This window comes from Lissotriton helveticus, chromosome 11, assembly GCF_964261635.1.
Source record: "Lissotriton helveticus chromosome 11, aLisHel1.1, whole genome shotgun sequence".
Taxonomy (NCBI): Eukaryota; Metazoa; Chordata; class Amphibia; order Caudata; family Salamandridae; genus Lissotriton; species Lissotriton helveticus.
Genome location: NC_136072.1, coordinates 808,926,338 through 808,951,097, shown reverse-complemented (window position 1 = coordinate 808,951,097; position 24,760 = coordinate 808,926,338). Strand labels below are relative to the sequence as shown.

General features: G+C 42.5%; 1 protein-coding gene across 1 annotated transcript in view; it reads right to left on the bottom strand.

Annotated features, from left to right (window-relative positions):
• Positions 1-24,760, bottom strand: part of LOC144792012 (pulmonary surfactant-associated protein B-like) — a 93,136-nt gene that overhangs the window by 27,060 nt on the left and 41,316 nt on the right. The window contains exon 5 of the mRNA XM_078666874.1: positions 17,239-17,385. Coding sequence (XP_078523000.1) covers positions 17,239-17,385 — 147 coding nt within the window. The remainder of the gene's footprint in view (positions 1-17,238; positions 17,386-24,760) is intronic.

The following is a 24,760-nucleotide window of genomic DNA, read 5'->3' as shown; positions in this document are numbered from 1 at the left end:
AATTTGTCGTTACAACGTACATTACTTCAAATATCGTTCCATGACAACAGTTATCATTTGCATTCAAATTACAATATCGCCTGTAAATGAACTGTCCCTCAACCCCTCCCCTCCCCCTCCCTGTCTCTAGGCTATTTCTTTGTATATACTCTGTGATTTGGATAGAGTATCTTTTTAGTCCTTCCAGAGAGTGTTTCAGTTGCTAGGCTTGGTTAACCGATGCATCTTGCTTAAGTGACCGTACGTGCCGGCATTCCGCATATCTTATGCTCGGTTAGATGGTGTGTCCTTGTGGCATTTCTAGGTCTACATCTTCCAACTCTATTAACATTTGGTCCCATTCTAGCGCAATAGGGTATTTACGTGGTCCCTTCCCCTCCTCCCTACGCAGTGCTGCAGTTTCCGCTTTGCCCCATTTCAATAAGTCCGATCGCCATATTAACTGCCACCTTCTGTTTGGACTGGACATTCTTTTTGGCTTCCATCATGTTTTTAGTTAAAATCTTCACTACAATAAAACCCTACCTTGCACCCCTCTGAGACAGCTGAAAAGTTGAATACAGTTCATGTATGTGCCATTCAACTGTTTTGTAAGTCCTATTTTTAGGTGTAGAATGACTTTTCCTGTTTTAAATGTTCGCATTAGATTATTTGATGTAATGTTTTTAGATCTTGCCTAGCGTTGCCACGCCTGCACTGCTTGCTCAGCGAGACATTTAGTGAGAGAGAGATTTCAGAAGGGGACTTGAAGCCCCACCCCTCTTTTTCATTGGCTGGCGTCACCATTTATGCTAAACGGTGGCCTGCCATTGGAAATTAGTTGTTTTTTTGTTGCCACCCTTTTCTTGCGGCCCATCCGGACTGGCTCGTCTGCATCACGGCTGTTGTGAAGCAATTTCTTATCTTTGGGGGCGTGTAGTGGCTGATCATGTTTCCTTGTAGTACTTAATTCTGGGCAGGCATGGAGCTCAGAGGCACAGGGGGTCACTGGGAGGACAGGAGATCCCGGCATACTCTGGGTGATTTTCCGCCGAGGCAGCAGCGTGTTCATTTTTGCACCACGCTTTCACTTAAAGTGAAAGCGCGATGAAAAAATAAACACACAGCTGTTTGCGTAATGGCAACAGCTTGTTCTTTATTGCAATGCTGAAAGTTTCCTAGAGGGCCCACTGGAACACGGGCCGCTGACTTTAGCGCCTGTGCTTCATTTATTTATTGGTGGGTGAAGCTTTATTACACGAGGTCGGATAATTTTTATTATTTTACTTGAATTGGGTGTTATTTCCATCGCGGTCAGCTACGTAATATTTTCAGCAGCACGTGATGGGTGACAGCAGGCTTTCCGCCCATCCGAGTCTACGCTGCTCCCATCCTCAGGGTGCATATCGCACCAATGGTCGCTGCACTTTAAGTCTCTTTTCTGTTTTCCTGGCACTCAGCTGAAATAATGGCGCTTACTGCCAGGTCGACAGAAGCTGCGAGGATCCAAGTGTACCCGGCGCACAGTATGGGCCTGCGCTGCGCGTCTTCCGTGACTAGCAACGTCGCTCTCGCAGGGCCTTGGCTCCTTGGCTCTGAGCTCGGCTGGACTTGTGACAGTGAAACCGGAGCGGGCTCTCTTCTGTCATCGCTTGCCAGAGCCGGGGCCTTCCTCATGCACCTGAGCATGCAAGGACGTGTGACGAAACCAACAGGAACCAGCAAACGGAGTGTGACATATCTCCAAGCTAGCACAATTGCTGGGCCCACCTCACACTCACCCAGAGGGGGACAGAGCCTCAGGCTCTCACAGACCAACCAGAGGCCTCTGGTACTTCATGGCCCCCAAATACCAGCCATAGATGAGCCACTATGAAGCCCCAAGGGTTCCAACAGACTAACCTAGAGCCCACGGAGCCTCTGGGTACCCCATAGGAAGTCTCTGGCTTACGCAGACCCTATGGCTACTGAGCCTAGGGTCTCTATAGCCAAGCCAAATGCCCCCACAGACTAACCAGAGGCTTATGGTGCTTTGAGACGCACACAGACCAATCACAGGCATGTTGGAACTTGGTCCATCACAGGCAGAGCAGATACTGACAGAGCTTCTAATTTTCCACACTGCGGTTTAGGCTTCAGTCCCGTGTTCCCTCTTTCCCTCTCATGCTGGACCAGGACACACAGCAACTCCTGTGGCAAAGCTTGCAGTGGTGCCCGGACATAATGTTCTACCAGCTCCCGAGGACGCCAGATTAGCTTTTACAGCTCAACAGGTGCCTATGCTTCAGAAGCCAAAGTAATATATAAACAAACTATTAGAGTATCATTTTCTATGTAATATTGCTCGGGCAGAGTATGTCAGTACCACTATTACGAATGCTCAAAACTGCCCTAAAGTTCTGTTCAATCTGGTCAAGAAACTGTCCGAAATGGCTTGTCAAGCTCCACAATTTACCTTATCAGATTCACAATGTGAGAAGCTTGCTATATTTTTTCTTGACAAAGTAGAACAGATTTACTCCAGATTAAATGTTCCTGAAGTTTCTATTTCTCAACAATGCACGGCCACCACTGATTCATCCAAATTTGATACTCAGCTAGTGACTTGGGTTGGGAACAATGCGATTAAACTTGAGCAATGGTCACTGTTTGATACTATTTCCTTGAACAGTGGCCTAAAAAGTGTTAAATCAGGCTCCCCCAGTGATCTGCTGCCTATTTCTATACTACAAAACATGCATCCGTCCATTCTAGCTCAGATTAAAGAACTTCTCAATGCTTCTCTACGTGAAGCTGTGATTCCTCCCGAATGGATTTGATAAAGAAAAAAGTGCCAGGACTCGATTTTAACAGACCAGAACTGGTTTATTCAGCTGGTGTGTGCCTTCTGTTATTTATTTAAAGAAGGTATGCATTTGTCATAAATCATGCATTTCAGGAACAATTTTCAAAATTCACAATATACAGAGGCTGAAAATATCCCTTCTACTGGGGATACGATTAAACGCAATATTTCACACAATTCAATACATTTCCAAAACAATGTGTACAAACAAGATAAATGAAAAATAATTCATGAACGATAACGCTTTCATAATTTTCTTAAAAAAACAGGCATTGAATCCTGTACACCAAAAATCGTTCAGGTACATTCATTATTGTGTCACTGTGTTATGTGCCTACAGCCAGATGGCCGACGCGTTTCCAAACCCTTCTGTTATTCTAATGGGTTCTTCCTCAGGGCCGGGCTGTGTACCTGTGGTGTAAAATTGGGGACATTTAATATCTCCTATTTTCCTATGTTCTTTACTTAGCTTCAAATATAGGCTAAGCCTATGGGATTTTACCTTGTGTGACAGGTTTATTGACTGCTGCTTTCAAGCACGGGGTATCGGGTGGCCTTGACTTTTCACCATTACCTAGATGTGGTTAAGGATGGGTGAATTTAGTAGATATAGATTTTCACATTTCTTTATGCTAAAAGGTATCTATGTAAGGGCTGCGCTAACACTTACTTGTTTTCTTTCGGTTACTCTCTCAAAGTGAAGCTGTTGTTAAAATGTATGTCGTGTTCCGCGGTGACTCCGATCTGTGTGTTTAAAATTTCGGAATCAGTTTCAAAAAATGAAAAGACATTAGGTCGAGTTCTGTTTGTGTTTGTCGTTTTCGCCTACCTGCGTGTAGCGCGGCTGGCGACCCAAGCTCTTCACATAGTTTAAATGAGCGTTCGTGTTTCTTAATCAGGTTCTGTGAAGGGAATCAAGCCGATATTAAGTTTGCTTGGCATTGATTCTATTTGGTTGCTACGCTTTTGGGCAGACATTCACGATGTTTCCTTACCTCCGTTTTATGGGTCTCTCGCTGCGCTAGGGGTTCTGTGTGGCCACTTCTCACTCTGGTCTGTTAAAATCGAGTCCTGGCACTTTTTTCTTTATCAAATGTAACTTGTCCAGCCAGGACCCGTAGGACAAAACCCCTCTATTTCAGAAATACAGTTAGAGCAGGCACAAGCCTGTGTGGGTTCTCAAACAAAAAAGGTTTTAGAACTTTCCTTAAGCAACAAAAACAACGGGTTATAGAATATAGCCCGTTGGAACATGTCAGAGGAGGAAACTCTCTCCTTTTCTGAGGCACATATCAAGAATTTAATTGCAGGACCTTCTCCTTTTTCCGCAATAAAACTTAGCACAAATGCTCAACAGCAAAATGAAAGTGACAAGCTATTAAGACTACACAAAAAACACACACGTACAGAATTGCACGGGCATTTTTTGTTTGAACACCTCAAGGCAGGCACTATCCCTTGGGGGCTTCAAGTTAAAAATGTGCCGGTGGTGTTCACAGAGGACCCTTTATATAAAAAAGGTTTCAGCTACATAGCAACAAAATGTAGTAGAGACCTCATGGTCCACACTGTCGAAACAGCGAAAAGGATTTGTGATAAAGAAAAGGAAGAGATAGAGGCTTTAACAAAAGCCATAGAAGATAATCATACCATAGACGAAGCCAAAGCTCTACTTGAAAAGATCAACAAGGAAATTGCCACATTCAGAGATAATACCATTAACTTCAGGTCCAACAAATTTGAAAAAGACGTTAAATCTTTTAAAATAGAATCAGTCTACCCATACCTCAAGGAGGATTATTATACCCAAACTGAATCCAGACGAGCACTTTCTCAGTTCCAAGGGAGGTCCAAAAACAGATTTTTAACCTTTTCTGAAAGTTCATCTTCTGAATCGGCCAATGATTCTGACCCCAGGGAGGGATCTTCAAAAAGAAATCCTTTTTTAGAAAAGGGCGAAGGCAGGGGACGAGTGAGATTCAAACCACAGCCGCAACCATGGGAAATGCGAACGCGACGAACCCAGTACAAATCGTAGATCAGACCTCCATAGTAAACATTTCAAACAGGGAACTAACTGCACATGAAAAATCAGTACTAGAACTAGGACTCAAATTTGTACCAACAGCTTACACTGACCTGACGCATTTAAAAATTGAAGCATTGGAATTTTGTCGTAAATTGAGACTAAAAGCATTCTTTCACAACAAAGAGGATACCAGAGTCAATGAACCCTCTAATCTCTCCAATAAATCCACGTTTGTACCCCCCACATATACCATCCCAAAGGAAATAATAGCCTTTGAACAGATCGTTCTATCCTCCATCACTCAATTAAGCAAACAAAAAGTGTTCCTCAAGAGGAACATCACTAGGGATCAAGAAACAGCCTTGAATACTTTACGCAATGACGAATCGATAGTGTTAAAACCCGCTGACAAAGGGGGCGCCCTTGTAGTCTGGGACAGAAAGAAATACATCATCGAAGCAAATAGCCAAATCAAAAATACCGAGTGGTATAGAGAAGTCAAAGAGGACCCAACTCCACAAATAACAGCTGAGATTCGGACTATAATTACAGAAGGTCGGGACAAGGGGATACTAGGAGCGAAGGAATTCCAATATTTAGACAAAAAAAGCCCGCGAATACCGGTAATCTACTTTTTACCAAAAATTCATAAAAACTTAACTGAACCACCCGGAAGACCCATTGTCTCCGGGTGTGATTCAGTGTTGGAACCACTTGCGAAATACGTGGATGTGTTCCTTAAACCTTTTTTGTCTGAAGTAAGATCATACCTTAAAGACACCAGGGACTTTATCAACAAGGTCGAAGGCACTCCATTCGATGGAAACAAAGAGGTGATGGTATCCTTTGATGTCACCTCCCTATACACCCAAATCCCCCAACAAGAAGGATTAGAAGCAATGGAGTATTTTCTAGACACACGACCCAGACCACATAGAGTCCCCACAGATTTCATTATCAACTTAGCGAGAATAGCTCTCAAAAAGAACTATTTTCGGTTCATGGACACGTTCTACGTGCAGGTGAAGGGCACTGCCATGGGGTGTCCTTATGCCCCAGAAATGGCGGTGCTCTTCATGGCCCTGTATGAGGAGCGCTTCATTTACCGTAATAATCCATTCCTTCCAAACATAACCAAATGGTATCGTTTCATTGATGATATCTGGTGCCAATGGAATGGGTCAGAAGAAACGCTCACCCAGTTCCATCAGTGGCTTAATACCAGACACCCAGATATTAAATTCACAATGACATTCAGCAAAACATCGCTTACCTTCCTAGATGTTGTGGTTTTTCCTCATGAAAACGAATTGACCACCACCTTACATCGCAAAGACACTGATAAGAATACAATTTTACACTATGCCAGTTACCACCCCAAAAGTTTAAAATCTAATTTGCCGTACGGACAAATGCTGAGAATCCGACGGAATTGCTCTAGAAAAGAAGACTTTCTGATCCATTCACAAATACTGAGTGATCAATTACAGCAGAGGGGTTATCCCCATAAATTATTGAAACATTCAACCACCAGGGCATGGCACACTCCACGAGATGAGTTGCTGAGAACCAATAAAGAAAACAAACCATTGGAGAGGCCGGTATGTGTCACCACTTTCGGACCATACACAAACAAGCTGAAATCGATCATTCTAAAGAATTGGCATCTGATTAAAAATTCAGAAGTCCCGATGGAGCAACCTTTGTTTGCCCTAAAGAAAAATAGAAGCATAGCCCAGCGGATTGTAAGGGCCGATCTGGGAGTAAGCAAAGCCAAAACTGACTTACGCACACTGTGGAAATTACCACCTGTAACAGGCCACCACAAGTGTGGGTCGTGTGCTTCTTGCCCCAACACAATTGAAGGTGAAGAATTTTCATTCAAGACAATTAACTGGACACATAAAGAATTCTCGAATTGCAAAACATCAAATGTAATATACGCAGTCATGTGCCCGTGTCCCAAATTGTATGTAGGAAAAACCACCCAAAAAGCCAACCAACGAATATCTCAACATAGATCTAGGATCAAGAACAAGGTACTGTCCGCACCTATGGTGCAGCACTTTGTCGAACAGAAACACAATGAAAATGATTTCAAATGGACAATACTACAAGCCATGAAAGTTCCTCCAAGAGGAGGAAATATCGATGCCATGCTACTTAAAAAAGAGGCTTATTTAATACTAAAATTTAATTGCGTGATGGATGGCCTGAACGAGATGTCGGAACTACAAAGAACCAACTATTGAGTCCAATGTGTACCCCACCACCAATAAAGAATGATCCATTAAAAGGTACTGAGTCAATGCGCAGCGCTTAACTTAACACTTAATCACACTCAAACCTCTTTTTTTCAAAAAACTACAAATCCCACAATCCTTAGCAGCATACTTAAACAGGAAACCGTGTTCCTTATGGTGTTCAATCCAAATTAGACTAGCAGCACTCGGAGTGAGAAGTGGCCGCACAGAACCCCTAGCGCAGCGAGAGACCCATAAAACGAAGGTAAGGAAACATCGTGAATGTCTGCCCAAAAGCGTAGCAACCAAATAGAATCAATGCCAAGCAAACTTAATATCGGCTTGATTCCCTTCACAGAACCTGATTAAGAAACACGAACGCTCATTTAAACTATGTGAAGAGCTTGGGTCGCCAGCCGCGCTACACGCAGGTAGGCGAAAACGACAAACACAAACAGAACTCGACCTAATGTCTTTTCATTTTTTGAAACTGATTCCGAAATTTTAAACACACAGATCGGAGTCACCGCGGAACACGACATACATTTTAACAACAGCTTCACTTTGAGAGAGTAACCGAAAGAAAACAAGTAAGTGTTAGCGCAGCCCTTACATAGATACCTTTTAGCATAAAGAAATGTGAAAATCTATATCTACTAAATTCACCCATCCTTAACCACATCTAGGTAATGGTGAAAAGTCAAGGCCACCCGATACCCCGTGCTTGAAAGCAGCAGTCAATAAACCTGTCACACAAGGTAAAATCCCATAGGCTTAGCCTATATTTGAAGCTAAGTAAAGAACATAGGAAAATAGGAGATATTAAATGTCCCCAATTTTACACCACAGGTACACAGCCCGGCCCTGAGGAAGAACCCATTAGAATAACAGAAGGGTTTGGAAACGCGTCGGCCATCTGGCTGTAGGCACATAACACAGTGACACAATAATGAATGTACCTGAACGATTTTTGGTGTACAGGATTCAATGCCTGTTTTTTTAAGAAAATTATGAAAGCGTTATCGTTCATGAATTATTTTTCATTTATCTTGTTTGTACACATTGTTTTGGAAATGTATTGAATTGTGTGAAATATTGCGTTTAATCGTATCCCCAGTAGAAGGGATATTTTCAGCCTCTGTATATTGTGAATTTTGAAAATTGTTCCTGAAATGCATGATTTATGACAAATGCATACCTTCTTTAAATAAATAACAGAAGGCACACACCAGCTGAATAAACCAGTTCTGGTCTGTTAAAATCGAGTCCTGGCACTTTTTTCTTTATCAAATGTAACTTGTCCAGCCAGGACCCGTAGGACAAAACCCCTCTATTTCAGAAATCCTCCCGAATGGAAGCATGCTATGGTCCTTCCTCTGTTAAAAAAGCCTAATGCTGATCCTCCTCAACTATCCAATTTTCGGCCTATTTCCCTGCTTCCAGTTTTTTCCAAGTTATTGGAGAAACATGTGAATTTACAACTAACCCACTATGTGGAAACCCATAAACTCTTACACCCATCTCAATCAGGGTTTAGAGAAGGCTACTCTACTGAAACCACACGTTTGGGAGTGAGTGAAATGCTGCGCAGCCACATGGATGATGGTGACACCGTGGCGCTCATACTGTTGGATCTGAGCGCCGCTTTTGACACGGTGTCCCACACTGTGCTTTTGCAAACACTCGGATCCATTGGCGTGTCGGGTGCTGCCTTTGAGTGGATTGCTAACTTTTTGTCCGGTCGCACTTTCCAGGTTTCATTTTCAGGGGCAGCCTCCAAAGTCCATGCCTCACCCTATGGAGTGCCTCAGGGCTCGATTCTCAGCCCGTTGTTATTCAACATTTATGTGAAACCACTGGCCGAGATTGCAGACGAGGCAGGGCTGTCATTTTATTCTTATGCTGACGACACACAAATAATTTTCTCCCTTTCTGCTAAAGAAGCCTTCGTTCCCTCATGTCTCCAGTTAGGCTTGAGTAATATCATGCAGTGGATGCTAAACAACTCTCTTAAGCTTAATGGAGAAAAGACCGAGGTGCTTATTTTAGGGAAAAATAAAGAACTCTGGGGCCTCAACATTGGCCTCCTGAGCTGGGTGTCACCCCTCTGCCTACTAAACAAGCCCGCAATCTAGGTTTTATAATTGACGATCAGCTTTCTATGAGGCCGCAAGCCATCAAAGTCTCTGCTACTTGTTTTGCCATCCTTAGATGGCTCAAAAAATGTTTATGGATGCTGCCTGAATTCACTAAAAGAACTGTCATCCAGGCTCTGATTACTTCGCGCCTGTATTATGGCAACATCCTGTTTCTTGGAGCTAACAAGGAAGTAATTCATAAACTTCAAGTTGTTCTAAATGCTGCTGCTCGGCTGCTCTGGCAAATTCCAAAGTTTTCTTCTGTGTCCAGCTCTCTACGTGACCTCCACTGGTTGAAAGTGGAGCATCGTATTAAATTCAAGACCTTAACCTATATGCATAAGATCAAAATGGGCAAAGCTCCTTAATATATGAAATCTGTTGTCCAACTGTACGTTCCTCCTCGCTGTCTTAGGTCTGCTAGTCAGACTAAATTTGCGGTTCCTAGATACAGACTGTCTAGAATGGGCGGTCGTTCTATTTCCTATTTAGGACCTATCTTGTGGAACTCTCTTCCTCTGACTTTAAGAAATGAGCCCAATTTTGTGCACTTTCGTGGGATGCTGAAGACCTGGCTCTTTAATCAATAGATCCTCTCCCTTATTTGTTTGACCTATGCAGGCGGCGCCGGTAAACCCTTGGGTAGCTGAGCGCCTTATAAATTAAAATAATAATAAAAATAACCGGTGAGACCAATTTCCTACTGGCTAGATCATTGTTTCTTGCTTAAAAGATGCTTTTTAGCCCCCTCTTTTTCTAGGGCTTTGGTCCCCATCGTGTAAGAGCGTATCTATTTTATTTGTTTGCCTTTCTCGTTCTTACCTTCAGTGGAGCTAAATCCAGCATTGTTTTTCATTTGATTGAATTGTTGTGTGTGCTGGCGGCTTTCACGTTAACCCCAAATATGAATGTGGCTGCAAGGCTGGGTTTAACGCTAGTGGTGCCAGTGCGACAATGAACGCCCTGTGTGGCTGCGTTGTAAGATGCCAGTTGGCATAAACACCAACTTCAAGTATTTAGCCCATATGGTTTAGTTAGTGTTATAATCACAATTCCAGCTGCTCTAGTGATTCCTTCTTTTTTGTAAAGTGTGTGTCTGACTCAGGTTTGCAATGTCTTGTGGTGAAATACTTAGGTGTTGCATTTCGACCTGTCACGCGCCTGAACAAACAGACGATTGTTTCTTTTCACCGTAGGCTTTTAATCACAAATTGTAGAAGCTGGGCCTACGCGTAATTATTAGCTGTTTACCTCTTCCTTTTAGTGCCATAACGTACCCAGAGCATCGTTTTTGCTCTCGGAAGTGCCATACTTATTTCACGTAATGGGCTGTTTGGTATTTTGTTGCTCACAATTGTCCCACTCCTCGCCGACCAGCATTGCGAGAACCCTTTCTGGTAGGGGTAATGCTGTTGGTGACTGGTAAAGGTCGGTTCTTTAAGCCTTAATGCTTTCACCCACCCTCTGTATTGCTTTCCCCATCCGCGCCCTCGGTTGGCCTCCAGCCCTGGCTTTCCGTGTTGATTCTGCCCATGTGTTGCTTCACCCATGTGTTGCTTCAACCCCCACCATATTCTTCTTTCCACATCAGAGCACTCCATGTTAATTCTCCACCCTCATATGTTTTCTGTTTTAAATTTTATTTACTGATCCAACTTGGGCTGGTAAATAAACTAAACAAGCATTTGCAATGCAATAGGTCTCGCATTTACGCGAGTTTGAGCTATTGACATTGCAAATACCAATGCTTTTTTTTGTTTTTGTTTTTAAAACCTAAATAAAAGGCACTGTTATTTACAATGCCAATAGCTTGAACTCTCATAAATGCGTGACCTATTGCATTGCAAATGCTTGTTATATTATATATCCGGATTCAATCACAGAAGCACACAAATGCCAATCATGGGGCAGACTATGCTAAGCACAGATTTTTAGTTTACACGTTTTAAGCCACGCCCTTATCTGCATCGGCCATGGCCCTTTGATAGTCGCCCCCGCCGTTTTTTTTCATCCCACTTAAAGCCCTGCAAACCGGCATCAAGGAGTCCAGCTCAGTCGCTGTGTCTTGCACGTGACCTTCATCTACGAGGAGTGCTCAAAGAGAGCACCTCAGAGGAGAGCACAAGGAATCTCGGTGCGTCTGCCCATCCTCGCACACGCCCTTCATCTGCAGTAAGCGCTGTTCGGTGCTTCTGCCTTCTGCTGCTTCATGCACATGCCCATTACCTCGTGCAGATGGGCTTGGGGGCATACCAGAGCACAGCTGCACTGCTGCCTCCTCTTGCATGTGCCCATAAACTGCAGAGAGTACTGCAGCACATCTACTGTTCTTTGCTCGTGCTAAAAGGATAAGACCACCGTAGCACATGTGCTGGTCCAGGCAAGGGCCATCTCGTACAGAGAGCACCCTAGCACTTCTGCTGCTCCTTGCACGTGCCCATCACCTGCAGAGCGTGCCCTAGCCCTTTAACTGCTCCTTGCATGTGCCCACCACCTGCAGAGCACCCTAGCCCTTGTTGCTCCTTGCTCGAGCCCACCACCTGCAGAGCGCGCCCTAGCCCTTCAGCTGCTCCTTACACGAGCCCATCACCCGCAGAGCGCGCCCTATCGCTTCTGCTGCTCCTTGCACGTGCCCATCACCTGCAGAGCGCACCCTAGCGCTCCTGCTGCTCATTGCACATGCCCATCACCTGCAGTGTAGGAAGAGGGGCTGATAAGAACCTCAGAGTGCAGCACGTCTGCTGCTCCAGTCTGTTTATGTGCACTACACCAGTAGCGGGAGAAGGTACGCGGGGCTCACATTAGAGCAGCGACCTAAAGTTCAGCCCTTCTAGGCCTGCAGCGGGAGTTGGGGGGTGAACCTCGGAGGCGAGTCCATCTGCCGCGCTTTGCGCATGCCCGTCAGACGGGGGTCTCTCCAGCATCTTCCCACCTCTCCGCTCCCATAGGGCTCTGAAACGTCCCTTTTGTGTTGGTGAATGTTAGTCCGCATGGGAGCGCGGGATCCGCCGCCACGCACATTCCAGAGTACAGTCCACGAGATATGAAGCTCGGGGCCTGGCCAGAGGAGGGAGCCCCCAGGCTTATATTTCGAGATGGCTTAAATTTGCAACAATGGACTCCAGTTATCTGACGGGGTGGGGAGGGCCCCGCCGCCCCAAGCCTCTTTCCCAGCTCTCCCCACTTCTGCTCTGAGAAATGGAACTGCCATCACATTTTAATTAGTGAGGGTGAGAGTCCCCCTAATGCCGCACTGCCGGAGCCCCGTTGGGCCCCGGCTTCTGTGCCGCCAGCCCGGGGAGAGGAGATGGAATTTCACCCGGTTTAATCTCACCTGCTGGGCTCGTCCCCGTCTCTGAATGATTGCACGACTGGACGGGGAGCCAGGCAGCGGCAGGAACAAAGTCCCGTGTGACAATCCACAAGACTGCTGGGGCACCGTTCCAGCCCCGGAATACCCAGCATTCCAGTGAGTCCTGCAGCTCAGCTACACTTCCATTAAAAAAACAAGCGTGCGAGCGCGCCTCGGTGCGGCAGCAGGGAGAGAGGAGGGGGCCTGCGCTGGTTTCCCTTGCGGGAGCCAGCAGGAGATATCTGTTTGTAATTATTAACAGATGGTTCCTGCTCGCTCCCGCAAGGGAATCGCCAACGTGCACGTGTTGCCATTGAAGGCAATGGAATGCATGCACATTTTGGCATTTAAAGGCGTATCGATGACAACAGGTCTCCTTCCTATGCAGCGCATGCGCGCTGCGTAGGCCGAGACCTTAAAACGGGCCACACCATTTTGTGGGCACACACATGCTTGTTGCACATGCCTACAAAATGATGCAGGTTGACGCATTATAGTCCTTTTTAGGTCGAGCGTTCAAAACCTGTTGTATTTACTATACTATATTCTTTTATGTGTATGTACTGGCTAAGTGGAAGGTGTGAGATGTAAGTAGCTGGGGGCATGTGTACCTGTTGGCTGGATGAGTAGGTAAAAAGAGAGAAGAGTTGGGAAAAGCATGTTTGGTAGTTTACTGTAGTGTGCAAGATTCGAGATGAGTCAGGGATAACATTTATATGTCAGTTTATGTTTATTACATGAATTGGGTGACAGGATAGTGCCGAGCTCTGCAGTGCTTTTGCTGACCCAACGTGATCAGTCACCAGATTATCGGTGAAACTATAGAATTGTTGCAAAATGTTTAAGATGTGATTGTCAGATATTCCTTTTTATGACGTGCACATGCTGATGAGCTTTGTGGGGGTCAACAGGGGGTAAAAGACATTGTCATTTACAACACCATTACTTGATTAATGGTTCACGAAGGGGAAAAAAAACCAATAACATTTTCAATGGCAATAGCTCAAAACAATGTAATTGCGAGACCTATTGCATTGTAAATGCTAGTTACTTTTATTCTTCAATATACATATATATATATTCCATGTTTAGATTTACCACTGCTGTTTAAGGCGATAGTTACCATTTAATTGTTATTAGTGATAGTTTGTATTATTTTTCTAAAACCTATTAGCTCATTGATTTTTATGGTCACATGTTTTTTTTCCCTTTTGATTTTGATTAGTTCATATTTAATGCTCATTGTTAGTCATGGACTTTATAAATGTTTTTTAATATACATTTTTTAGGTCGTATTTTTTGAAAGTCTTAATTTTGAATACATCTTTTAACCATTGAATGTTTATTTGTGTTATTCTTATTTTTACACTAACATTTGAATTCTTTAACTGGTTTGCATCAGTTTTGTATGATTTTTCTTGCTAAATAGGATTTTTTTCGCCACTACAAAAGGGTGTGACATTAAACGTTCTTTATTTCTTCTTCTGATAATTGTCTTGTTGCTCAAGTTAGTTAGTAGATGTCTGCCAGATTATCCCCTTTGAAACCGAAATACCTCCGTGGCTCATTGGTTAACAGATCAGTTTTTCAAAACCTCTGTTCCCGCACCTAAGAGGACTAGATTTGAGGCATGCAAAAGCGCACACATGAAAACGAAAAGCTTGCTTCCTGTAACTGGTGAGACTGTCTGTGATTTTGGGAATATTGTTTCTTTCTGATCTTTGTCCACTAACTTATAAATTTTGAGGGGCGATTCACAAACAGTGGCAGCCGGTATGGCGTGCGGGGAGCTGGGGGGGTGGGTATTTGTTGCGCAGTGTAAAAATACATTTTAAAAATAAAAATAAACACTTACCTTGCCGCAGGGTCCCGTGTCTCTGTTCCTGCTCTCCTAGTCGACTCGAGGAACAGGAAGCACAACCAGGCTCTTCTGACCAATCACAATGCTGCAATGTAGCGTTGTGATTAGTCTGAGTGTCCTGATTGGACGCTCAGCCTGGGAATGGGGCCGGGGCACGTACTCCACACAGGCTGTAATGCAGCTGACATGGAGAACAGGGAAAGTCTGCATGACTGTTTTGGGTGGCCCGAGAGGGTCAGCCAAACAGTCATGTGCACTTAGGAGTGTGCAAACTTCTCCTCCCCTGCCCTGCTCCGAGAGCAGAACAACACCGCCCACCCGCCCGTCATCAAAGCAGCACAGAAACATAAAATGATAGGTGCACAGTCAAAATATCGATTCCTAATTATCGAATTACATTAATATCGAGTTTAAAATATCGAAGGTGAAGAATATCGAGGTCAAGAATATCGTTGGACAGAATACCGACCCTAAGGTAAGTAATATCGATTTTTTTTATATCGATGTAAGTAATATCGAAGTTAGTAATATCGATATCAATTATATCGATGTTACTAATTTCGATGTTACTAATAAGGATATTTGTTTATTTATTTTATATGTATGTGTTATATTTTTTTAAGTATTTTATTTGTTTTAAATTATATGTGTACTATTTTTTGTATACTAAAAATGTTATTTTTAATTTAATTTTATGTTTGAGTACTGGAGCGGGTTGTGGGTTTATAGGGGAATTGGATGGGAAATAATTTAATTGTAATTAAGTAATTATTTATTTTTTATTGGTATTGATATATTTTTATTTCTAAATAATTATTAATTGCTAAATAATTATTTTAATTGCTAATTAATTTTTTAATTGGTAATTAAGGTTTTTGATTGGAAATTACATTTTTTAATTGGCAATACATTTTTACAATTGGTAATTGAAATTTTCAATTGTTAATTACCTTTTATTAATTGGAAATTTATTTTATTAATTGGTAATTACTTTTTCATAAATATTTTTTATTTAAAAATAAATTTATTGTTTACCATTTCTTAATTGTTAATCAATTTTGAATTATCAATATGTTTTTTGTTTTGAAAAATATGTTAGTGTTCAATATTTATTATTTGGTAATTTATATTTATTAATTCATATTTATTGGTATTTATTGTTAATTTCGTGTTTATTAATTATTCAATTTTAAATATGTTTTTAGTAATTATTAATGGGTATTTGCAAATGATGTAGTTATTCAAAAATAAAAAATACAAATATTTTATTTACAACAATTATTTATAAGTATGTTATATTTAACTTCTATACTATCCAATCCTTTCCCTACTGTTGCATTCTATGGAGTGGGAATAGTCATTTTTACCCCTACGCTATCCAACGCTTTCCCTACTGTTGCACTCTCTGGAGTTGGAATAGTAATTTTTACCCCTACGCTCTCCAACACTTTCCCTACTGTTGCACTCTCTGGAGTTGGAATAGTAATTTTTACCCCTACGCTAAACAATGTTTTCCCTACTGTTGCACTCTCTGGAGTGGGAATAGTAATTTTTACCCCTACACTATCCAATGTTTTTCCTACTGTTGCACTCTCTGGAGTGGGAATAGTAATTTTTACCCCTACGCTATACAACGCTTTCTCTACTGTTGCACTCTCTGGAGTTAGAATAGTAAATTTTTCCTCTACGCTATGCAACACTTTCCCTAATGTTGCACTCTCTGGAGTTGGAATAGTAATTCTTACCGCTACGCTATACAACGGTTTCTCTACTGTTGCGCTCTCTGGAGTGGGAATGGTAATTTTAAGTTCTATGCTATCCAACATTTTTATTACTGTATTTTTTTTACTTATGGATTTTGAATAGTATTTTTATTTATGTAGTTATTTAATTTTTTGTATACATTTAGATAATGTCGTATATAATAAATTGTTTAAATATTAAATGTATATTTAATTTATTTAACGTAATTCTTTACTTTTTATTTGTTTTTGTTTTATGTTTGTAAATGTATTTGTAATTAATAATATTGTTTATTAATTTATAAATTATTAAAATAATTATTACAAATTATTAAGTATGTATATATTATATATTTTATGTAAATTGTTTAATTAAGGTATTATTATTATATATGTATTATTTATTAATTTTAAACATTATTAGATATTTTTAATTATGTTTATTTTATTTATTAGTGTTATTTACTTTATTTTACATTTATATTTTTACAGAAAAAAACGATATTTTTAACATCGATATTTTTAACATCTATATTTTTTTCGATATTTTTGTACTTGCCATGTTGTAGATAGGATGTCGATATTCTTGCCTTCGATATTTCTGCACCGATATTCCTGTAGGTCGATATTTTGTAGGTCGATATTTTGACAGTGATTCAAAATGATAATAACTCGGAGTTATTATCATTTTATGTTTCCTTTACTTTGCAATGCTTAAAAGTAGTGGGGCAACGTCCCCCCACCATAGTGGAGACGCAGCACCGTTCAAAAAGGACCTCCGCACTCTTAGCGGAGACTCGCAGTCGTGGCTGGGTGGGTGCAGTCGTGACAGGGGGGGCAAACTTGTGGCAGGGGGGGCTGCAATGGGCAACTGCAGTATAGAGGTCCCACACAACTGCAGAGCCTCCACCTCTACTGTGGGGCCTCCACCACGAATGCGGAGGCCCTTTGTCAATTGAGCTCTGAGTGTTCCAGGGTTGATTTACAGAGGCCTTTACCATTATATAAAAACTGCTGTTCACAGATCCGACTCACAACCGGTTTCTTACCATAGATCCAGTTTCTCCATTGGGCCATTTGAAATCTTCCCACTTCCACAGAGGAAACAGTTGATCCCATACTTGATTGATCAGTAGCTTCTCTCCTGACTGGTTGGCTTTGCATAGTCCCACAGCGCTACAGATAGTATTTGGGTTCTTTAGAAAAGAGATAAGGATCAGCAGAGTGAGAAAAGCTACGACCCTCTCCCAACAGTTGTCTAAGAATATATATTTTAATTATGTATGTGAAGAGGTATATATATATGTTAAATGACTGTGTGTGGACAAGTATTTGTATGCATACCTGAATTAGTGTTAATGGTGTTTTACATATGTTAGTAAAAGTCTATTTATGCATGTAAGAGTGTGCGTGTGTGTGTGTGTGTGTGTGTGTGTACAGAGAGACTTGTAAGTGTATTTATAATTGCGAAAATGAAGATGTGTGTATGTATAAGCATGAATGAAAAAAGGTGGCTTATATGCATACCTTGATGCATATTTTAATATGTGTTGTTCATTGAGGTGTGCATATTGATGTACTTATGTGCAAGGGTGTAGATGTAGGCATCTGGGTGTATATACAGGGAAAGGCATATAGATGTGTATCAGTATGACTAAAGATAGGTGTATGATGTGCATAATAATATGCGCATATAGAAGTATATGAGTCTGTACGTGTGAGGTTTTATGTAAAAAGAGGCATATAGGTTTGTGTAATTATGTATGTCTGCCGGGTCTGGTGGCGCAGTGGACAAATGCATCCACTGCAGGGGTCTGTGTTCAACCTCATGGTCACAGGTTCTAATCCTGGCGGGTCCACTCAGCCTTTCATCCATCTGAGGCCGATAAAATGAGTAACATTGTGTTGGGTAACAATATACATCTGTTATTCAGCGCCTTGAGACTTTCAGGTGATACATGCGCTATACAAAAGTACATGTTATGTTATTTAAAGGGAAAGGTATCTGGCTCTGTATTTGTGGGTGGAGCTATTTCGCACTGAGCCACTATCTGTATTATATTTGTTAAGAAATCTAATAAAGATAAGGTCACATCCTATTTATTCAAAGCCAATTTTGGGCAAATTCGATTGGTATAACCCAGACTTTTGAGTATAATAGCTGCTGGCTCCTCAAAACCTAAAAATCACCAAAAATTAAAACCGTTGCAAAAAGCTCTATGTCAAAGCCAAACGTGTTGCGAACTGCATTAAGAATATAAACAAAGATACAGCAAAAAATGCTGAACTCCTATAAAAATGTATAAAATTAGCCTATTAAGAAAAAAATATAGATAATTAATCAGAATTGGCCCAGCATACCTCAACAATCGCATCTAATTTCACAAACCTTACAGACACCTCTGCTCGCCCGGACTCCTACTTGAACACATCCCACACATCGGGAAAACCAGTCGAACCTTCTCTTACATCACTTTTACAGCATGGCACAACCTGCCACTAAAGAACCTCCTCCTCACTCCTCGAAATCCACAATGAGCTGAAGACCTGGCTTTTTGAGGAGCGATAGTCCCTCTATGCCCTAGGTTTGTCTAGACTCACACCTGCTCAGCACCAGGATATCCTCCCGTGTGATAGTGCTCTCTGCAAATCTGCATGACATTGCACAGGTCAAAAAGCAAACCTTACTAGAGAAAGTCAATATTTGGAAAATGTTTCTAAAGAAATAATACGTAAGAGAAAAAAATATTTTGACTTCTATCTCGTCTAGCTCCTTTTCAAGAAGAATGTATAACTATTAAAATCAAATTAACACAAGACAGAATAATCAGTCAGTTGGTGATTAACTTATTCACCACATTGTGCCCTCCGAGAACAACGAATAGGTACTGTGAGGAGCTTCTATTAAAGAATAGAGAGGTGTCCAGTGCTGTCCCTGATGGTCGGATATCTGGCAGATTTTCAGGATACCCACACGACATAAATGTATTTATGATATCTAAAAGGGATCATTAACATACTTGGTAATGGACTTGAAAATACCTCTTGACATGGTAGCTCGTTCTACCAAAAATGCTTATTCTACACCCCACTCCTGAGGCCCAATAAGGTCAATACACATTTGCTTGCAGCCCCTTCTAGAATGGGTGTAGACCTGTAATTCGGGTTAAAGTGTCCCTTTTTTAATGTGGCCAAGACTGATGGTTGTTCCTATTCTGTATTGGCACAGACGAGGAAAATAAAGGTGAAATTAAATACTACTCATTGCATTTACCACTGGTTGAGATTCATTTTACGTGTTCTCATTCTCATGGTTTTTTTCTCTCCCAAGAAAATTGCCCTTTATTGTTAAAGGATTGTATTCAGGTTCAGTGTTTGTCCACAAGGGTTGGGACCAAGCCGGATGTTTGAGATATCCACTAGATAAATGTATAAGTGTTAATTAACAACAAAAATAAATGAATTTATATGGTAGTCATTTCCTTAGCCTACCATCTTCCTGAAAATTGTCATTGCACTGGACTTCAAGAACCACCCTTGGACACCTTATTGATAAATCTGGGGGCATATTTACAAGAAATTGGCGGAGCGCGGTGTTACATCAAAATTGGTAATGCCCGATCCGACAATTTCAAAATGAGCCATATTCACAAGAATGCTGCACACCCCTTCATTACCCCTAGCGCTAAAAAAGCTTCCTGGCGCCAGCGCAGGCACCCTAGCTCCATTTTGTTAGGGTGCCTGCGCAGCTGGGCCAATTGTTTATGCGAAGGAAGGGACACCTCCCCTCACATAAACAAATTTTATAGGTGATTTGAAGGCACACAATTTTACTTTGGCAATTTGTTCTATAGATGATCATTGAGGTTTCATCCATCTTGCTAAAATCATTAGGCAGAGCATCTCGGCAATGCTTTCAAGTGGTGAGTAATTTAAGCCTGATGGGTTCCAGTACTGCCAATTGTACGTTTTTGGTATACCCTTCCCTGGTGAGTGCAGCAACACCGGGCCTTCAGATTTGTGTAATAAACAGTTGAAATTGGGTAGACAGGCTCTCATGGAGTCACTACAGGATGGAAAATAGAGATTGGCTGGCGCATGTAAAACTAAAACCCAGAGGGAGAATAGAATCTTGCAGAAGATGTCCTAGATGGCATGCACATTAAGGACCTGATTTAAAATATGGAAGCCTTTACTTTATTAGGATAGTGGAAGAGATTCCATCCGCCTCCCTGTCAGACAGAAGACTGCCATACTTGGAGATTACTGCTTCCAAGCGGTGATCTCTGCACCTTCACCACCTTCATGGAGGTTGTCTGAAGGTACCAAAAGTTTGCTGGATGGCCACCTTCGGTTTTGACAGGCATCCACCATACTTTTTGTTTTTCAAAAACAATAAACTCTAAAATTGATAGTTTGGTTATGAACACATAACTAATGACCCCCAACCCCAGTAGTTCTATACCTGGGAGTGGGGAATCATTATTTGTCACCACAAAGGTTTCCCTGACTGTGACGGACAGGACAAAAAGGACATCAGACCATCAGCCGTAAGTAGATTGGATAGTCTAATGCCCTTAGTTTGACAGCCAGCAGTTCATAAAACTGATGAGTACGTTTTCTATTGACTGAACAATTTGGAGTACAGCCAACATTCAAACTAACTCTAAATAGGGTAGGAGGACCAAGGGTTCAGCGGACAGGGTACTCTGTCACATTTGTGATTGAGTACCTTGTCTGCCAAACCGTTAAATCTGGCCCTAATTATCCTCTATGTACATTCAACCCTACTACCCCTTTCTCTTGACCTTGAATATCTCCCAGATTCAAACTATTAAGGCTAACAAAAAAACGATCCTACTCAAATCTACAAGAATCTGGAATCATTGAACATTTGGAGGATTATGTTCTTGCCCTAAATCAGTCCATCACTTAATTGGATATAACCACATCCATCTACCTCATCACCTCCATATGTACCCACTTTAAAACAACTTCCATGCAAAATCAATATCTTTCTTTCCTAATCCAATCTCCCATTGACCTCTTTCAGCTTAACTGTACTTTATTCTTCAAGGTTTAAAAGATCAAACTTACATTGAATTCACTCCTATTGTCTCCAAGACCGTCCTCCTACTTCTCATATTTTGCCCCCTTCTAACAACACCAAAGTAGACACTCTAGCACCCAATTCCAAATTTGAGCTAATTCCTCTGTTAAAAAAGAAAACTTGTCCTGCGCATCATTTGGCTCTTTAAGCCCTAAAGCAGTAAAACAACTTATATTTTGATCAAGAGTTTTTTTTATTGTGTAACTTCTCTTTTTAATGACTCTCTCTGCTCTGAAGCTAGCACTCAATACGCCAGACCTGTAACTGTATTGTCTTTACAAACAGAAACCAAGTTAACTACTCTCCTATCTCACAACTTATTCTCAAAAATCTTTCAATGACTTGTTTTCAATCACCACGCCAATTTTCTCAGTATTATCAACTTAATTACCCTCTTTCCAGGCACTTCACAGAAACTGCACCCTGTCATGTTGCTAATTTCATTACTGTGGAAAGCAAAAACGTGAAGGGCGGAATGTCCTCAGTCACAGGTAATTAATCAGGCCACCTACAGTGCCTCTTCAGACAAGAACCAGCCATATACCAATCAGCCTTGGTCTTGCTAAAGTAGGATCAGTTTGGTCGGAATATACCAAATTAACTCACCTCTGAATAGGAATGCAAGCAACCCCATGCCTTTTTTATATGTTTGGGTCTTGTCATTTGGGTGCAGTTTTAGTCCTAATGTCATTATATCTAACCATTACAACCATTTCTATTTCATACCAATGATCCCCAACCTCTCAGTAACATTTAACACTGTAGATCACTCCACCATGTTTTCCACAATCATTTCCTTGGGCATTTTGGGAACTAGCACTCAACTGGCTGTACCTCTCAGATGGGTCTTTTTCAGTACCATGGTTCTCATTATTATCCCCACCAAATCCTCTATCCATTGAGTTTGCCCAAGGATTGATCATATGCCCTGACCTTTTAGCTTTCTACACCGCATGGGGGATATTATCTCTTCCTTTGACTTTTCTTATCATCTCTACTCCAATGATACTTAAATCTTCTCTCCTTTCCCATCTTCATTTGTAGTCTTTAGTCCAGTCTCTCAGACTGCCTTGCAACTACTCATCATCAAACGGCTATTTCTTCTCCCTTGCTTACTTCATCAAAAACGGAAATCATCTACTTTTCTGCCAATCTTGAACCTCCAAATCTATCTATCTATCCCCATACAGTTTCCCCCGACACGCTAACCTTATTACTATCAGCTGTTAATTTCAGAGTACACTTAAAGACAACCATCCACTAAGAATCCTTTATAACCACTGCAGTGATGGCCTTTAGATTCCATGTACTTTATGTCAGCAATATCAATCAATACACCCCCTCCCAAACTGCAAAAATACTGTCTGCACTTGTTCTTAATAAACCTGAATACTGAAATTGACTTCACTGCACCCCAAACTTTCGCCTCCACAGACTACATCTTCTTCGGCGACTTCAACTTTCACCTGGACAACTCCAATGACATAAACACCTCATCCCTGCTGGAGAACCTCGCCACCATCAGACTCAAACAACTGGTCCCCTCCCCAACCCACTCAGAAGGACACACGCTCAACCCCATCTTCACCGCCAGCGACATCACCTTCAGCCACACCACCGAGCTCCAGGGGACCACCACTACTGCGTCCACTTTGCCGTCACCAAACCCACCATACACCACCACACCAACCGCTACCCTTGTAGAAGCTGGAGCAAGGTCACCGAAGAACAGCTAACCACACCCCTCAGCAAAATCCCTCCACCAACATCCACTGATGCAAAGCAGCACGCAACCTCTTCCGATGGATCTCTGACTGCGCCAACACTTTGGCCTCCACTCGTACCACATCTTCAACAGAACAGGTGTCATCATTGCCACTGAACTCTGCTGCACCAGCAACTGCTTTATCAACTCCGCCACGTTCCCGGTAGACAGGAAATATGCAGAGATCAACACTTTGCTGAAGAACCCCTCTGGAACCGACAGATCTGAAGAACTTCAGACCCATCTCGCTTCTCCCTTCCCAGCCAAGGTCATTGGGAAGGCCATCAACGCCCAACTCTCTGAGTTCATCGAAGCAAACCACATCCCGGACATCTCCTAATCCGGCTTCCGAAGCAACCACGGCACCGAGATCGCTCTCCTTGCCCCCACAGATGACATCTGTGCCCTCCTCGAACGAGGCGAAACTGCAGCCCTTATCCTTCTGGACCTCTTGGCCGCCTTTGATACTGTCCCTCACTGCACCCTATGCACTAGACTCCATGACACCAACATCCATGACAAAGCCCTGGAATGGATCTGCTCCTTCCTCACCGGCTGAACACAGAGAGTCAGACTACCTCTGTTCCTCTTGGAACCGATAGAAATCAGCTGCAGAATGCCTCAGGGCTCCTCCCTGAGCCCCACGCTCTTTAATATCTACATGGCCCAGCTTGCAACCATCGTCAGGGACGACAGACTCAACTTCGTTTCCTACACTGATGACACCCAGCTGATTCTCTCCCTCACCAACGAACCTACAGTCACTAAGAAAAACTTTCATTATGCGATGAAGGCTGTCACCAACTGGATGAAGAACAGCTGCCTCAAGCTCAACTCTAAGAAGACCGAAGTACCCATCATGGGCTCCCCCCCTCTGCCTGTGATGACTCCTTGTGGCCTGCAGCACTTGAAACCCACCCACACCCACAGACCACGTGCAGAACTTCTGCTTGCTTCATCCTGGACTCCTTGCTCACCATGAGCTGCCAGATCAATGCTGGCTCATCATCCTGCTTCCACACGCTACACCTACTCCGAAAAATCTTCAAATGGATCCCCACTGAGTCCAGAAAGATGGTCTCCCCATGCACTTGTAAGCAGCAGAATCGACTACAGCAATGCACTCTACACTGGCATCACCCAGAAGCTCCTCAAGAAACTGCAGAACATCCAGAACGCTACCGCCAGACTCATCCTCAACATCTCTCACTGCAATCACATCATCGGCCACCTAAGAGACCTCCACTCCCAGTCAGCAAAAAAAATCACCTTCAAGCTCCTCACACACACCTACAAAGCCCTACATGACGTGGGACCTGCGTACCTCAAACACTGCCTCGCATTCCATGTACCCACCAAAGACCTCCGCTCCGCCCAACTAGCCCTGGCTACCGTCCCACGTATCCGCAAGACCACAGCTGGAAAAAGATCCTTCTCCTACCTCGCAGCAAAGACCTGGAACACCCTGCCTCACCACCTCAGGCAGTCACAGACACTGCCTCAAAACATGGCTCTTTGGCTGGACCACAGCGCCTCGACGGACCTGCAGCTCTTCCCTCCCTCTCCCCCGAGTGCTTTGAGAACCTTATGGGTGAGTAGTCACGCTTTACAAGCCATTGATTGATTGATTGATTGATTGATTGAGCCTTCTAATTGATCCCCCAGTCATTTCTACCTTTAGATAAGGTATTACACT